The sequence below is a fragment of the Cervus canadensis genome, chromosome 10 (assembly GCF_019320065.1).
Source record: "Cervus canadensis isolate Bull #8, Minnesota chromosome 10, ASM1932006v1, whole genome shotgun sequence".
Lineage (NCBI taxonomy): Eukaryota > Metazoa > Chordata > Mammalia > Artiodactyla > Cervidae > Cervus > Cervus canadensis.
In genome coordinates this window covers 77,840,893-77,857,376 of record NC_057395.1, presented here as the reverse complement: position 1 = coordinate 77,857,376, position 16,484 = coordinate 77,840,893, and the positions used below count along the sequence as shown (strand labels likewise).

Genomic DNA, 16,484 nt, shown 5'->3' with positions numbered 1-16,484 from the left:
TAATATAGTACCTGTTTACACTGTGAAGCGGATATTGTTACAGAAGATAGACCAGAGGCTTTCTCACTTGTTAAGCTTAATAATGCCTTGTGAATGTATGATCTACGGAGAAACCCCTGTAGTTTTTACCTGCTGATGCTGTCTGTCTGTTGGAGAATAAATTTTGAATGGTTCTTTTTTTTTCACCACCCGGCGTGTATGTACATTTTTCTGTTATTTTCTGTTCCACACCTGACAGTCCTTTCCTGACGATCATTTCCAGCTGCCTTGGGAGAAATTCCACCCAGCTAAGTAGGATAGGGGCTTCCGAAGTGGCTCAGTGGTAAAGAATCTGCCTGCAGTGCGGGAGACACGCTGCGTCAGGAAGATCCCCTGGAGGAGGGCATGGCAACCTGCTCCAGTACTCTTGCCTGGAAAACCCCACGGACAGAGGAGCCTGGTGGGCTGCAGTCCACGGGGTCACAGAGAGGCGGCACGGCTGAAGGGGCTGAGCATGCTGCACAAATGGGATCCTCCAGCTTCCCGAGCCAAACGAGCGAAACGAGATGGCTAATGTACTGAACACTCACTGTGTCCCAGATTAGAGGAGCATAAAGATTGGGCCCGACTGTGGATCACGAGCATTCTCTTGGTTCAGTCTGTTGAGACTGAGGAAGGCAGGCACGTGGGCGCCTCCTTCACCTTCCAGACGGTGGTTCCTGGCGTTCGTAACCCAGGAAGCATGCGTGCAATGGCATACGTCATCATCCTCTAGTAATGTACAAAGAGAGTAGGCCGGTGGGGGTAATCCTACGGTGGGTTTTCTGTGTGTCTTCAAATACGGAAACCGCAACAGTATTTCAGGGGGAGTTGCAGCTTCATTGGTTCCAGCGTGTGCATTTTATCCCCCTCCCCACCACTGCCTCGGTCAGCTTACCCCAGGACATGTGAGTGCTTGTGGATGGAAGTTACAAGATGGCAGAACCTTGGTTGTAGGCCCTTTCCTGGGCTTGGGGGAAGCCTATTTTGAATCCATCAAAGAGCTATCTTTGGCTGTTTGTGATTCAGACCTTATGCTTTTTGTTGTTTTTTTAATCTAATGTGAACCATTTTTTAAGCCTTTATTGAGTTTGTTACAATATTGCTTGTGTTTTATGTTTTGTGGGTTTTGACCACAAGGCATGTGGGGTCTTAGCTCCCCAACCAGGGGTCGAAATAGTACCCCCTGCATTGGAAAGTGCAGCGCTAACCACTGGACCACCAGGGAGTCCCTTGTCTCTGATTAAGATCTAAACACGGTAGTGGCTAATTGATGCCTTTGCTTTCTTCTCTCCTCGTCCCCATTTACTTTATAGATTCGGTAACCATAGTCGTTTAAAGGGGCACTTTTCCTGGTGGAGAAAGCATATGCTTGTGGCGTAATCATTCTCTGTCCTGGCAACTCTCTGAGTTCGGTTTCCTTGTTTCCAAACAAAGTCATTAACGGCTACAATAAGAAATGCACATCTCTCTTCACAGAAAGTGAGTTATTAGCTTTCAGAGCTATTAACCTCTCATATGCTGAGAGAAGCAACTGATTTTGGTCTAGGGATCCTGCTTTGGTCCTGGCTATCCATGAAAATTCAGATTTCCCCCTAAATAAAAAAATGCCAAAAAAACCCCCAGGTCCTTACCACTTTGCTGTGACGAATTCCAACTGTTTCTAAATAATGAAAATGGAGCATTAGCCAAACACGGCCAAAACGAGGCAAAGGAAGCAAATTTGCCTCTGAAGTGGATGCTGCAGTTGAGGTGTTAAGGTAAGACCTCACAAATGTGTTTAAAAGAAGCATCAAACTTTGCGGTTCAGTCTAAAAAAATAAAAATTTTTGATTGTGCTGGGTGTCGGCCGCTGCTCGCAGGCTTTCGCTGGCTGTGGCGAGTCGGGCCGCTCTAGCTGCAGTGAGCGGGCCCCTGGTTGCGGTGGCATCTCTTGGGGAGCACGGGCTCTGGGGCTCGGGGACTAAAGTAGCCGCAGCCTCAGGCTTAGTTGCCTGGAGGCACGTGGACTCTTCCCGAGCCAGAGCCTGGGACTGAACCAGTGACTTCAGTTGTGTTAGTTGCTCAGCTGTGTCCGACTCTTTGTGACCCCACGGACTGTGGCTCGCCAAGCTCCTCTCCATGGGATTCTCCAGGCAAGGCAAGGAGACTGGCGTAGGTTTCCATTTCCTTCTCCAGGGGATCTTCTGACCCAGGGATCAAACCTGTGTCTGTTATGTCTCCTGAGCCACCAGGGAAGCCCATTAATTCAGGGAAAGAGGTAAATTGAAAGAAATACCCATGTTATAAAGGCTTGGGACAAAGGATACAGAGGAGTGTTTTATGCTGAAGGGATAACCGTCGGTCCTTAAGTGAAAAGCACTGAAACGGCCTTCTCTATCATCCCGTGGTTCGTGCTGTGGATACACCTGGCGTCAAAGTTAAGTTTGCCTCTATTAACTTCACCCGAACCAGCTTTTGGTTTGTTTTGCTTTTTAATGCTTGCTGGCTATCCTGATGGCTTTCAGGCCATCCTGGTGGGAGAAATTGTTTTCACTGACCTTCCTAAATATCCTGGGTTAATTGTGTTGTAGGCTGAGTCTGTCTGCATGTGCTTGTGTGGTAAAGACCCCAGGGGACCAAGGACCGGAAATTATAATAGAATTTAGGATTGTTCACCTTTGGGATTCCACAAAGCAGGAAACTGTTCTTAAAAATGGGGAAATAGAGAATTGCCAACTTTTTATCAAGTAAGAAGGATAAAAGCACCTCTTTTGTGCTTCCCTGTTGTATCTACATGGCATTTTGCACTCTCTAAAATGTTGGCTTGTTTATTTTCTGTCTATCCTGTTAAAGTATAACCTTTTGGAACGGGAAAATCAAGACTCCTACAAACATAAAATGAACATGTATCCAAGATTCTATCAACAGAACTGGTTGAAAGGAGAATTGAAAAAACTCCTCAATTTCCAGCAATCAGGAAGATTGAAGTAAATTGATGGAAAAAAGGAGTCAATTTTCACAGGGCTGGAATCAACTGCATTCCACTGGGCAAAACTTATTTGCATCTCTACCAAGGAGAATCTTTTGTGTTAACTACAGTATTCTGTTGTAAAAGAGCTCAGTGACAATGAAAGAGGCAGGTAACCCAGAAGGCCTGGCCTTCTGGTCATCTTGCCCATTTCGGTCTTTTCTTAGCTCTAGGAACCAGCAGAGACCTCAGCTCTGGGCAGCTGGTATTGCGTGTCTTGTTAACGGTATCCCCAGTGCCCGGAATATTGTAGGTGCTAGGTGAAGGTGGCTTGAATGAATGAATGTTCAGTGCTGTTTTCCTTAAACTCCCCGATGTCTGTTTGGAGATAAAAACAGTACCATACAAACTAATATAATTAAATCCTAACTAGATATAGTTGCTTGTGGAAAGCACTTAGAGAGTTCTTTCCCCCAAAAAAGGGGAACCGGCAAGATGAGGTCGGTGTTAGAGATACGGTCTTACTAGATTAACATCACATTCTAGCCCAGTGGGTCTCAAGTAGGGACAGTTTTACCCTCGGGACATTTCACCATGTCTGAAGACGTCAGTGGAGGTCACAACCTGGGAGAAGGGGGTGAGCTGCTCCTGGCACGTCGTGGGTGGACACGAAGGCTGCTTCTGGACATCCTATGGTGCAGAGGGCAGCACCCCCCCCCAATCTGGGAATAGCCCCGAAGTCAGTAGCGCCCAAGTTGAGAAACTCAAAGGGACTACCTGGGGCATTAATTCACAGAAGATTGTAGGCCCAAAGGAAGTCTCCCCAGTCTGGGTTTACCCAAAACGTTTTTAAAAATCAGTTTGGCTGCACAGAGTCTTGGTTGCAGAATCTAGTCGGGGCAGGTGAGCTCTTAGTTGTGGCATGTTAGAGCTAATTTCGTGACCAGGGATCTAACCCTGACCCCCTGCATGGGTAGTGCAGCGTCTGAGCCACTGGGCCCCCAGGGAAGCCCCTATCTGAAACACTTTCATTAAGTCCTCGGTCCCCTTTTCTCTGCCTTGATCTCACCCCTGCTAGTACCCTTGTCCTCCTGAATACCTGCGTTCTGCAAACAGCCTCAGCCAGCTTGGCGAGCTGTGGAGACGAGGATCCAGGGTAGGCTGCACTGAGTCTCAAAATAGATTATGGTCCGGGCCCAACATCTGTTGGTGAGGTTTGGTGACCTCTGTGGGCCTCTGCGGAAAGACGAGGCTGGACTAGGTTGGCTTGTCTGTCAAAGATCATTCTGTTGCAGGTTTCTAGGGGTCAGTGACTTCCTGTTGGATGGAGCCCGCTCCAGAGCCTGTTGGGTGGACAGGGCTGTCAAAGGCCATGAAAGGGGCTCCTCAGAAGGCAGGGCCCTAAGGTCGGTAGCCGGTTCCAGGGCCACCGGGAGAAGGCAGGGCCGAGCCCTCCCCCCAGCCCCACCCCGTCACTGCCCACTCTGCTGCTCTTCCGTTCCCGCCAGCCCACAGGCCTCTGCTATCTCACACAAGCATCTGGATCTTTCTCACCAAGAGATAAAAGCCTTTAAGTGCCTCCCTTCCTCAGGGATTGCCTTCCTGGAAGGGAGTCATTTTTTTTTATTTTTTTAAGGGAGTCATTTTTGTCTTCTGCAGTGATTATAAAAGCACACAGAAAGAAATTTGGAAAATACAAAGGCAATAAAAAAAAAAGCGCCTCTCTTTTCATATGAAAATATTCTTACCTTTGGAGATTCGGAGGGGCTCTTGGTCTTTTCAAAATTCACTTAAAGAAAAAAAGTGATACCTGTTGACTAGAGAAAAAGCAGAAAGAGACAAGAAGAAATTTCAGATCCATTTAGATGTACCACACTCCTGCAAAATGTTAATGAGGAAAACTGCTCGGTTTGGGGTCAGGGTGGATGTGGAGTGGGTATGTGGAGCTCTCTGTACCACCTACTACAGAAATAATTATTGATTATAGTTCAAAAATCTACCTAGAATGTTGTCCGGAGACCACTGTTTGATAACACTGTGATGGTATTTTTGTTTTTTTACTATTTAAAAAAAAGAATTCTGTTTAGTTTCTTTGTGCCAAGTCTTCATTGCTGCAAGGGCTTTTCTCTAGTTGTGGAGACAGGGGGCTACTCTAGATGCGGTGCTCGGGCTTTTCGCTGCAGTGGCTTCTCTAGTTGCAGAGCGCGGGCTCCAGGGCGTGTGGGCTCAGCAGTTGGGTATCGGAGCACAGGCTCAGTAGTTGTGGCTCATGGGCTTAGTTGCCTGGTAGCATGTGGGATCTTCCGAGACCAGGGACCAAACCCATGTCTCTTGCATTGGCAGACAGATTCTTTACCAATGAGCCACCAGAGAAGCCTTGTTGTTTCTTTAATTAGTAAAAATCTTTAATATTTATAGTAGGAGGAGGAGGAGAAATGATAATCACTAACCTTGGTGAGAATTTACTATGTGACATGTATTGCACTGTTTTACTTTTTTTTTTTTTTCCTTCACTGTTTTACATTTTGCTATTACTGCCCGGAATTCCTGCAACGATCTTGAGCTGCCCACAATTCTCCCTGTATGTATGCAGCTTTCAAATTGCTTTGTGTATGTGATTGGTTCATTTAATCCTCCCAACACTCCTATGAGGCCAGTGTGTGTGTGTGTTGCTCAGTTGGGTCCGATTCTTTGTGACCCATGCCAGGCCCTCTGTTCATGGGATTCTCCAGGCAAGAATACTGGAGTGGGTAGCCATTCCCTTCTCCAGGGGATCTTCCTGATGCAGGGATTCTTTACCATCTGAGCCACCAGGGAAGCCCCCCATTTTACAGATGAGGAAACTGAGGCCCAACTGTTTGTTGCCTCTGGTTCTACAGTTGTGAGGTGCTGAAGTGATATAGGATCTCAGGTGAGGGGCCACTATTATTACTCTGTACTCTAGACAGTGAGGGCACAGCCTGGTGAGCGAGGGTGGCCAGAGGTGGGCGCCCTGAGGACCAGAGGGAGCTGGAAGGTGTTTGAGACTAGGATTCATAGTTGCCTGGAAATGTCACAATCACTGATCCCACTGATCCCACTGGTCACTGGAAAGCATTCTTCCTTCCTTCTGGAGCACAGAAGACCAGGCCCAGTCTCGTTCCTTCCTAACCAGGTTGCTTTGGGCAGGCCACTCTGAGTTTCTGTTTCCTCACCTGTGAAATGGGTGTGATCATTTAGACTCAGCTGGCAGGGCCGCTTGGAGGATGAAATACGGGATTGCATGTATGTTTTAGGTGCTTGATAAAAACAAGAGCTCGCATTTATTGGCTCCCAGCTGTGTGGGGCCTTCGATTAAAGGGCCATGATCTCTTTGGTCTTTCCTGTCCCCTGTGTGGTGGTGGAGCGGAGAAGAGGGTCTGAGGTGGGTGGGGTTTGAGAGGGGACCTCCGGGGAGCAGGTGGGAGAGGGTGGGGCCCCCTCTGATGCCATAATTGGTGGGTCGGGTGTTTACATTGCCTCCACTCAATAAACCTTTCCTGAGAGTTGACTGTGCATCATGCTGCGTGCCTGGCACCGTCCTATGTACAGAGAAAACAGGACGCAAAGCAGATCAGGTCTGTTAGCCAGAGAATACCGCTTCTCCTTCAAAGGTGCAATGCAGCAACGTCTAGTGACATGCTTTTCTTGAGGAACTTCATCAGGACATGAGATAAGTCACACTTCTTGGTTTGCTATCTGCCTTCCTTCACTCAGGACCGTGGACACAGACACTCGGTGGCTTTGCCCTTATTCATAGCAAACGAATGGAAAGGCACTCACGTCCACAATAAATGTGTTAGGTGTAACTACTTAAAAATTCCCTTTAGTTGCAGCAGGTTAGTTAACACCGTGTTACATTTTGAGGTTCTTTCATTACACATGGATTTTTAACTGCCCTGCCTCCTTCCTACACCACTGTTCGCTTTCTTTCTGTTCTTAAATTTTTATCGGGGTCCTTGCAAAGTGAGTGGATCCTGGACACTGTGTGGGAGGCGGATAGGTGTGGACGCGGGTCTGGGCGGAGGAGTCCTTGTGTGGTCTCAGTGTGGCTGAATGTGTCTGTGTGACAGAACACGCGTGTCAGCCCCAGAGGCAGGTGAGGGGTGAGTGTGAGATGGAGGGTGTGTAAGTGTGTGAGTGGACTCCGTGATGGGGAATCTCAGGGTCCAGGTGGGAGAGTGGGGGGCAGCGGTGGTGAAGGATGGTGGCTGAGAGAGTCTGCAGAGCAGTGAGGCAGTGTGTCCCTGTGATTGTGAGTCCTGGGGGCACACGTGTGTGAGGTCCAGGGTGGACAATGGGTGTGAGTGTGGCAGGGTGCGTGCTTGTGCGGGTGAGCGTGACCGTCAGACGCTGGTAGGAAGGGGGCGGGTGAGAATGTGTGTGTGTGGCTCGCGTGTGAGTGTGCAAGAGTGAGCCCGTGAGAGGATGGATGCCGTGTGCAGAGTGAGCCTGGTGGCGTGTGCGTGTGCGCACAGGCGAACATGTGCGGGTGAAAGTGGCGTCCGCGGGGGCGGGGGGCGGCCGGGCGCGCGCACGGCGGGGCGTGGGCGGGGGGCGCGCGGCCGGGTGGGCGCTCGTGGGGGGCGCGCGGCGCGGGCCGGGGGCGGGGCCTCTGCGGCGGCCGCGCGCGGACACGGCGGGCCGCCCCCCGTGGCAGGCAGGCAGGCAGGCGCGGCGCCGGGCGGGCGGGCGGCGCGCGGAGCTCGGGCCCATGGTGCGCCCGTGTCCGTCGGTCGGGCCGCGCGGGCGGCTCCGCGCGTGGCCCGGCGCTCGCGAGCTCGCCCCGTCGCTGCGGGCTCGGCCCGCCCGCTGCCGCCGCCTCCTCCCCCGGGGCGGCGCGGCGCCGGCGGGCGGTGGCGCGGAGGCCGGACCGGGCAGCGGCCCAGGCTGCGCTGGGGGCGCGGCGGCCAAGGCGGGCGACATGACGGACAACATCCCACTGCAGCCGGTGCGCCAGAAGAAGCGGATGGACAGCAGGCCCCGCGCCGGGTGAGCGGGGCCCGGGCCGCAGCCCTCCTTTGTCCGCGCGCGGCCGCAGCCCGGCGCCGGGCGGGGCGGGCCGGGCCGGGCCTGACAGGTCGGCCGGCGCCATGAGCCGGCGGCCGGGCCCGGGGAGGGGCGGGCGGGGAGCGGTCCGGCTCAACCAGGCCCGGCACCGCGGCGCAATCGCGTCCTTTTCGGGCCCGAGCTCCCGGCTGCCGGGCACCTCTGCCTGCCTTGCTTTAGGCACCGCGGGAGGCCGGGCCCGCCCGGCGCTGTGGAACTGGGATCAGCCTCGCCTTCTATCCATTTTATTGTTTCCTGATTACGCCTTGTCTTCGTAATTCCGATTTGGTCAATATCGAACCTCTCTTTTCTCCTGGAACCGCCCTCGGGAGCCCGGAAATTCTCGGCTGGCTTTGCCCCCGCTGCAGACCCGCCGCGGGGTCCCCGCCGCCAGATGGCCGCCCTCCCTCCCCGGCGCCGGCTGGACCGCCGGAGGGCGAGAGGGGCTCCTGCTGGTCGCCTGGGCACCCCCTCCCCGCGCTCCCCCACAATGTGAGGAAGGAGCCCCCCACCCCCTCTGTCAGGGGCGGTGGCTGCCACCTGCTGTATCCTTCCGCAGAGGCAGGCCCCTGGGCCGCCTCGTGAGGGTTGCACCCACTCGGAAAGAGGAGGCGCGGGCGTTTTGCGCCCTGACAGCTTCCCACTGGGAGGAGGGCGCTGACCTGTTGAGGTTTTAAGGGGCTGGGGCAGAGTTAACGGGGTGGGGGGTGCGGGGGGAGGCGAGCTGGTTAAAATGCTGATTCTTGGCCCCGCCCGGGCCCGCCGGTGACTGCTTGGGGTGGGACCTGGAAGCGTGCATTTCCCGAGGCTGCCCAGGTGGGGCTGCGGTCGCCGGAGAAGGCAGCTGGGCGGGGCCGGGCCCCGCGGGCCGCCCTTCGCTTTGGCGTCCGGTTCTCCCCGCGCACTTCCCGGTGGCGGCCGCTTTGTGCGGCGTCGGTTGCTTGATGCAGGGGCGTGGGCCGGATGAACACCTAGGGTGACTTCACCAGGTGTCAGTGGAATTTATTTAAAAGTGGGGGAAGGGATGATGCCAGCAGCCATTTTGTGGGGTCTTTGTCCCCCATCTTCCTTAAATCTTCCGGGGAGGAGACCCCCATTGGTAGAAGACAGAGGCCCAGAGGGGTCAGGGACCTCTGCGAAGATGCTGCAAAACGCAGACTGAACTCAGGATCTCTGAGCCAGAGGTGAACTGTCCTCCACAGCTTTCTTCACTTTCGGCCTACGTTTTAATCCCTACCTGTCAAGGCTAAAGAACGGTGACGGCTTGAGCCCTATGCCTGGAAGAGGGCCTGCATGTAATAAACACCCTCAGTGAATGTTTTAATGAGTTAATAACATCAGTGGACTCTGAGGTCCTCTAGTTATTAATTCATGCCACAGTTATAAAAATGCCTACTGTGTGTGCAGGCTCTGCGGGGAGACAGGTTCAAAGCTGAACTAAACAAGCCCTGACAACAGGTGCGGGCCTCTGGACCCTGCTTGTGCATTGGAATCACCAGGGCAGCTTTAACAATGACCATTCCCGCCGCGTTTTTTACCTTTGAAATAAAAATCTAAAGTGGGACTTGGCTATCTTTATCTGTCTTATCTACCTTATTTTTTCATGGCTCCCCGGATGATTTTAACGTGTCAGCATAGTTGAGAACCTCTCATTCAGTGCAAGAGAGAAAAATGCAAATAATTATTTAAAAGTGATGATTACCATGAGAGAAATATGCATCCTTAGCATAGGGGCCGAGTGGTGCCAACAATTGGGAAAAAAGGTTTCTGTTTAGTATTGGAGTGGAGGATTGCCTCTCCTTTAGAATTTGCCACCTGGGAACTAATTTGTTTCCTGAGCAGTGACGTGGATTCAAATTCAAGTCAGGTATCGGGAATTCCAGGTGTTTGCATATATATTCTTGTATTTAATCTGCATTTTTAGGAGTGGCCTTGTCAAGTTGGTGATCTTGGTATCTGGAAACACTTTTGGAAAACCTTGTAATTTCAGGGTGGGAGGTGAAGTAAAGAAATAAGAAGCAAACATATTTGTGATGGTCAGACTCTCTGCTGGGCACTTGAAATAAAATGCATACTCAATCGCTCAGTTGTGTCTGAGTCTTTGCAACCCCATGGACTGTAGCCTGCCAGGCTCCTCTGTCCATGGAATTTTCCAGGCAAGAATACTGGAGTGGGTTGCCATTTCTTGCTCCAGGGAATCTTCCCAATCCAGGGATCAAACCTGAGTCTCCTTCGTCTCCTGCATTGGCAGGTGGATTCTTTACCACTGTGCCACCTGGCCTGTGTCTAAATCCTCATAACCACTGTGTGAATTTTTGGAGTTCGTTTCTTCATTTTATAGCCAGGGAAACTAAGGTTCAGTGATGCTAAATAATTTGTTGGAAGTCAAAGGAGTAGTCAGTGTCAGGGGATGGATTTGAACCTGATCAACTCTTTTTATCTAATGGCTCTAAGCTGTAGGATGGTTCGGGGATTTTGTGGTTAAAGAAACCAAAAACCTAGGTGCCACAGGTCCCAGAAGACAGAGTATAATTAAGGCTGGGATCACTCAGCATATGCCAAGACATGCAGTTTATTTGCTGGAGGAATCCCATAGCCCCAAAGCTCTTTTCTGTCTTGAGAAAGTTACCACATCCTGATGTTGAGAAAACTATTGCAGTGGTTTTGTTAGGACATAAGCATTTGCCTCACATCGCTGGAAACCTTTTTTCTGACATCATGTGCTTTGCTTCTGGCTAAATGAAATTCTCCTCTTGGTGAAACACAAGAGACTGGTTAGGAGCATGGGCGTAGGATTGGAGAACCAGGTGCAAGCCTGGGTTTTGCCCCTCACTGGCTGTGTGACTCGGGGGAAGTTACTTAACCTCTCTGAGTTTTAGCTTTTTCACCTGTAAAGTGGGACTAACTAATTCTCTGTGTGTGCTTGTGGTTCAGCTGCTCAGTCATGGCCGGCTCTTTGCACCCCCAAGGACTGTAGCCCACCAGGCTCCTCTGTCTATGGGATTCTCCAGGCAAGAATATTGCCATGCCCTCCTCCACGGGATCTTCCCAGTCCAGGGATTGAACCCAGGTCTCCAGCATTGCAGGCTGATTCTTCATCTTCTGAGCCACCAGGGAACCCCATAATTATGTGTACCTCCTAGGATTGTTTGAGACTTAATCCATCTTAAGTTTGGAACACTAAGCACTCAGTACATCTTAGATGTTCACTAGGCCAAATAGTGATAATTAGATTTTTGTGTGAGGTTTGCCATTGGTAATTTCCAGAATGCTCCTTTGAGAAGAAGGACATTTGATGGTGGGAAGTTGAGAAATACAGACTTCATTGCTCTCTCCTGATCAAATCCAGGAAATGATTAACCACATAAATGATTCCGGACAGATAAGTAGGCGCCCTGGTGTGATAGGTAGAGAGCAGGTTGGGCAGAACCGAGACTTTGCCTTTCCTGAGTAATGATTTGGGATCTCGTGGCCAACTTGGACAGGATGCTTTGATTTTTTGATGTATCTGGAAATGGGGAACAAGGAAATTTTGGATGTGAACTGAATTAAACAGCTGTGTATTTAGGTACACAGTTTGCTTCAGCTTTTCTTGGGGGGGGGCAGACAACTTTGCTGGGGTATGGGGCTGCCCTGGTGGCCCCGAGGGTAAAGAAGCCACCTGCAGTGCGGGGGCGCTGTGTGCTCTGCTGAGTCGCTCAGTGGTGTCCGACTCTGCGACCCCACGGACTGTGGCCCACCAGGCTCCTCTGTCCAGGGGATTCTCCAGGCAAGAACTCTGGAGTGGGTTGCCATGCCCTCCTCCGGGGGATCTTCCCCACCCAAGGACTGAACCCAGGTCTCCTGTATTGCCTGGTCGCTCAGACAGTCAAGAATCCGCCTGCAGCCCACTCCAGTGTTCTTGCCTAGAGAATCCCCTGGACAGATGAGCCTAGCAGGCTACATACAGCCCACTGGGTCACAGAGTCCAATAGGACTGAGCAACTTACACTTGGGTTACTTTATATCACATAAAATGCATCCATTGTTAAGGTACAACACATTGATTTTTTTTTTTAAGTAAATGTACAGAGTTTCTGTAATTCCTTACAATCCAGTTTTTGAACATCTCTATCTCCCCCAGAAGTTCCCTCATGCCTTCATCCCAGGCTGACTTCTGTTTTCATAGGTTTGCCCTTTCTGGAAATTTCATATAAATGGAGTCATAAACTGTGTTGTCTTTGTATCTGCTTTTTTTTTTTTCATTTAACAGAATGGTTTTTTAATTTTAACTTTTAATACAGTTTTTAAAGGTTACTATCCATTTATGTGCTAAGTCACTTGCTAGTTGTGTCTGACTCTTTTTTGCAGCCCTGTGGATCATAGCCCACCAGGCTCCATGGGACTCTCCAGGCAAGAATCCTGGAGTGGCTTGCCATGCCCTCCCCCAGGGGATCCTCCCAACCCAGGGATCAACCCCAAGGAGCTTACATCTTGTGCATTGGCGGGGAAGTTCTTTACTCCTAGTGCCACCTGGAAAGCCTTGTGTGTTTACAGTTACCACAGAATATTGGCTTGTGTTGTAATACGTCCTCGAGCCGTCCACACTCAGTAGTTCGTATTTTTCCCTCAACAACCCCCTCCCAGCTGGTAACCACTGGTTTGTTCTCTGTAAGCCTGCTTCTGTTTTGCGAGCACAACGAGTGTTTTTTTTGAAACCTTTTAGTTTATGTTGAAGAACAGTTGATCATCAATGTGCTGGTTTCAGCTGTACAGTGAACTGATTCAGTTTTGCATATACATGTATCCTTTTCAAATTCTTTTCCCAGTTAGGTTGTTACAGAATTTTTGAAAAAAAAATTTTATTGGCTGCAGCGGTTCTTAGTTGCAGTGCTCGGGATCCTTTTCATTGCCTTATGTGGGATCTTTCCTTGTGGCGTGAGAGCTCTTAGTTGCAGCATGTGGGATCTGGTTCCCTCACCAGGGATCGGACTGGAGCCCCCTGCACCGGAAGAGTGGAGTCTTAGCCGCTGGGCCACCAAGGAATATTACAGAATCTTGAGCAGAGTTGTTAACACAGTGGTTTTAAAGTTCCTTTTTATTGCTTAAAGATTTCCATTGTGTGGGTATACCATGCTTCATCTCTTCACCACGATGGACATTGGGGTTACGTCTCGTGTTTGGCTGTTGTATGTAAACAATCACTAAGAACATTCAGGTCTTCATGCAGACAGATGCTTTCCTTCCTCCTGTCTGCTGTGAGTGTCTGAGACTTGGTTTGTCAGTCGCTCCCGGCTCTTCCGTGGTGGCCCTGTGGGTTCCCCTGTATCATCTCCTCTGTCTTCCGGCGCAGAGACGGGGTTGCTCAGGGTTTGCTCCTGGCCCTCCTCCCCTTGAAGTCTGGGCTGAGCTTGTCCTGCTCATGGCTTCGTGTGTGCATGCTCGGTCACATCCGACTCTTTGCGACCCGTCCAACTGTAGCCTGTCTGTCTCCTCTGACCTTGGGATTTCCCAGGCAAGAATACTGGAGTGGGTTGCCATTCCCTCCTCCAGGGATCTTCCCGACCCAGGGATCGCACCCGGATCTTCTGTGTCTCCTGCATCGCAGGCGGATTCTTCACCTGCTGAGCCATGGGGGAGCCCTTCCCTGGTGGCTCAGGTTGGTAAAGGATCGGCCTGCAACGCAGGAGACCCAGATTCAGTCCCTAGGTTGGGAATATCCCTTGGAGAAGGGAATGGCAACCCACTCCAATATTCTTGCCTGGAGAATTCCATGGGCAGAGGAGCCTGGCGGGCTGGAGTCAGTGGGGTGGAAAAGAGTCAGATACGACTGAGCAACTAACACTTGCAACCCGTGGCTTCAGTGACCTTCAAGTCCTTCTGCCCTCTTCCTGAGTCCTTTCAGCCTGGCTCCCATCATGAGCCTGGTCTTCCTTCCTCCAGTGTTCCCATGCACGGAGAATGGTGTGCCAGCTCTTCAAGGCAAAACCCTGAAACCCAGGATCTGGATGCTGCCTTCGCCCTCCTCTTCGTTTGCTAAGCCTTGATCAGGACCTCCCGCTTTTGCTCCCTGAGTTGCTCTGGAATCTGTTCACATCTCCTTTAGCATTGCTGCCACCGGCCCATCCTCCTTGTCGTCGTCTTCATCATCAGTTGATACCCTTCATCCATGCTTTTGATTGTCCAGTGGGGTCTCCACCTCTCAGCCAGAATGTGTGTGCTACATTGATTCAGTCATGCTCGACTCTCTGTGACCCTATGAACTGTAGCCCTGTAGGCTCCTCTGTCCATGAGATTGACCAGGCAAGAATACTGGAGTGGGTTTCTGTGCCCTCCTCCAACGGATCTTCTTGACCCAGAGATGGAACCAGCGTGTCTCCTGCACTGGCAGAAGGGTTCTTTACCACTGAGCCACCTGGGAAGCCCAGATATGGCCAGATGCTTTGATCGTGGGCATGTTCCGCTCAAAGCCCTCCAGGGAACCACCTCACTAGGTGCTCTGGCCCCACGCTGTCCAGCATGGTAGTCACTAGCCTCCTATGGCTGTGTAAATTCAGGTTTAAAATAATTAAAATCAGGTTAAACATTCAGCCCCTCAGTGGCACTAGCTACGTTTCAGCGTCTGGTCCCCACACATGGCCAGTGCCTGCTGGACAGGTTGGCACAGAAACCAGCAATTCCACCCTGGCCGCCTCCTGATCTGATCTCAGCGCGCTTCGGCCCCTTCCTTGTCCAGCCGCGGGATCTGTCCTCACTGTCTCCTCCCGGCCCCCTCTGGACGCAGGGCCTCTGCACATGCTGTCCTCTGCCTGGAAAGTCCTCCTCTCCCCTGTTCATCTGGTCGAAGCTCCGTCTTCCGTTAAGTCCCACTGAAGCCTCAGGTCCTCAGGGGAGACTTCCCTGACGTCCCCTCTGCAGAGCAGGTCCCATTCTGGGGGCCTCTCAGAGCACCTGCTCCTCTTCTATTTTGCTCAGTTGCAGTTAGACGTGTCCCTGTGTGATCCTTCAGCTGGGAACACTGCGGGGCCCTGGCTGGGGACAGGTTAGTCACCATTGCACGGAGCCGGGCACGGACTAGGTGCCCAACACATCCTTCTTTTTTTTTTTTTTTTTTAAGAAGAGAACAAGTCTACACTTTTATTTACTTTTCAATAAGTTTAAATCCTTGAAGGTACAGCATCACTCCTTGACGGGCCAGCCAAGAGTCGGATTCTGTGTCCAGTGGCCTTGGCATAAAGAGTTGTTTTGAAATTTGGTATGAACCATGCTACTGTTTCCATAAGACGTGTTACCTTTCTCCAGATTACTCTGGTTTTGTTAAGTTTTCCTCCAGGAGTTACTGTGTTGTTCTTTGTTTTGTACACAAAAGCACATCTCTTGCCAAGATAGAATTCAGTGTTATCCTGAGCATGTGTGTGTGTGTGCGTGCGTGCGTGCATGCGTGTGGGTGCTCACTTGCTTGGTTGTGTCTGATTCTCTGGGACCCCATGGACTGTAGCCCACCAGGTTCCTCTCATCTCATGGGATTTCCCAGGCAAGAATATTGGAGTGGGGTTGCCAGTCCCTTCGGATCTTCCCAACCCAGGGATTGAACTGGTGTCTCCTGCATTGGCAGGGGGATTCTTTTACCACTGAGCCACCTGGGAAGCCCAGTATATCTTCAGTTTTCAGGAGAGCTGTGTGCCCCCTCCAGTTCCATAGACCCCACTTGTAGCCAGCGAAAATGGCTATGGACCACAGCCTTCTAGAATATTTGTCATTTTAGAAGTCCTCCTCCTAGCAGGCCTCCACAGGGGCCAAGGTGACTGAAAGGGCCCAATAAATCCTTGTTGAGAGAAACACGCCTGAAGCAGATCTCCCGTTTATAAAAGAAACAGAGCCGCCTCTGCCCTTGAGAATGGGGAGGGAGGAACCTTTTCCAGCCGGTCCAGGAAAAAGTCTCCATGTTCTCAGCTCTAAGTCTGTAGGACGCCTGTTGGACATCCTTGAACTGCTGCTCACTAACCATCTGCTCCTGTGTTTTCCTGGCTCGGAGGTCTTCCCTGGTTGGGGGGATCAACTCTGCCTGTCTTAGCCATGTGGTCTGAAGGCAGGGCTGGGGGTGCCCAAGGGACTTGGAACGTGAGTACCGGGAGAGGGGAGTCACAGGCCAAGACACCAGGCGCCCTCTGTCTGCCCCTCTCTGTCCCTCCGCCGAGGGGCCCAGCCCTTCCCCTCCTGTGATGGGCTCTTGGCTGCCTCGGACAAGAGAACAGCCGGGGCAGGCTTGGCAGCTGCCCACCCGGAAGCGGTCTCTGTGCCCTCTGCCAGCCCAGCTGCACGGGTGCCATCCACTTCCTGGTACGGCCTCCCTGTCGTGGGCCCGCCCCGGTGCTCCCTGCCCAGGCGGGCCCAGGCTGTGACATCGGCTGTGAAGTTGCACACACACAGCCAGGTAGAGATGCTGAAAGGGAGCGCTTGGGCTGAGGAC

The 16,484-nt window shown here is 51.6% G+C and overlaps 1 protein-coding gene across 2 annotated transcripts in view; it reads left to right on the top strand.

The window, feature by feature from the left end:
- The first annotated feature begins 7,654 nt into the window (after positions 1–7,654).
- ATP9A (ATPase phospholipid transporting 9A (putative)) overlaps positions 7,655–16,484 on the top strand; it is a 122,374-nt gene continuing 113,544 nt past the window's right edge. For both annotated transcript variants that reach the window (XM_043478778.1, XM_043478777.1), the window contains exon 1: positions 7,655–7,978. In XM_043478778.1, the coding sequence (XP_043334713.1) occupies positions 7,701–7,978 (278 nt within the window). In that variant the 5' untranslated portion in view covers positions 7,655–7,700. The remainder of the gene's footprint in view (positions 7,979–16,484) is intronic.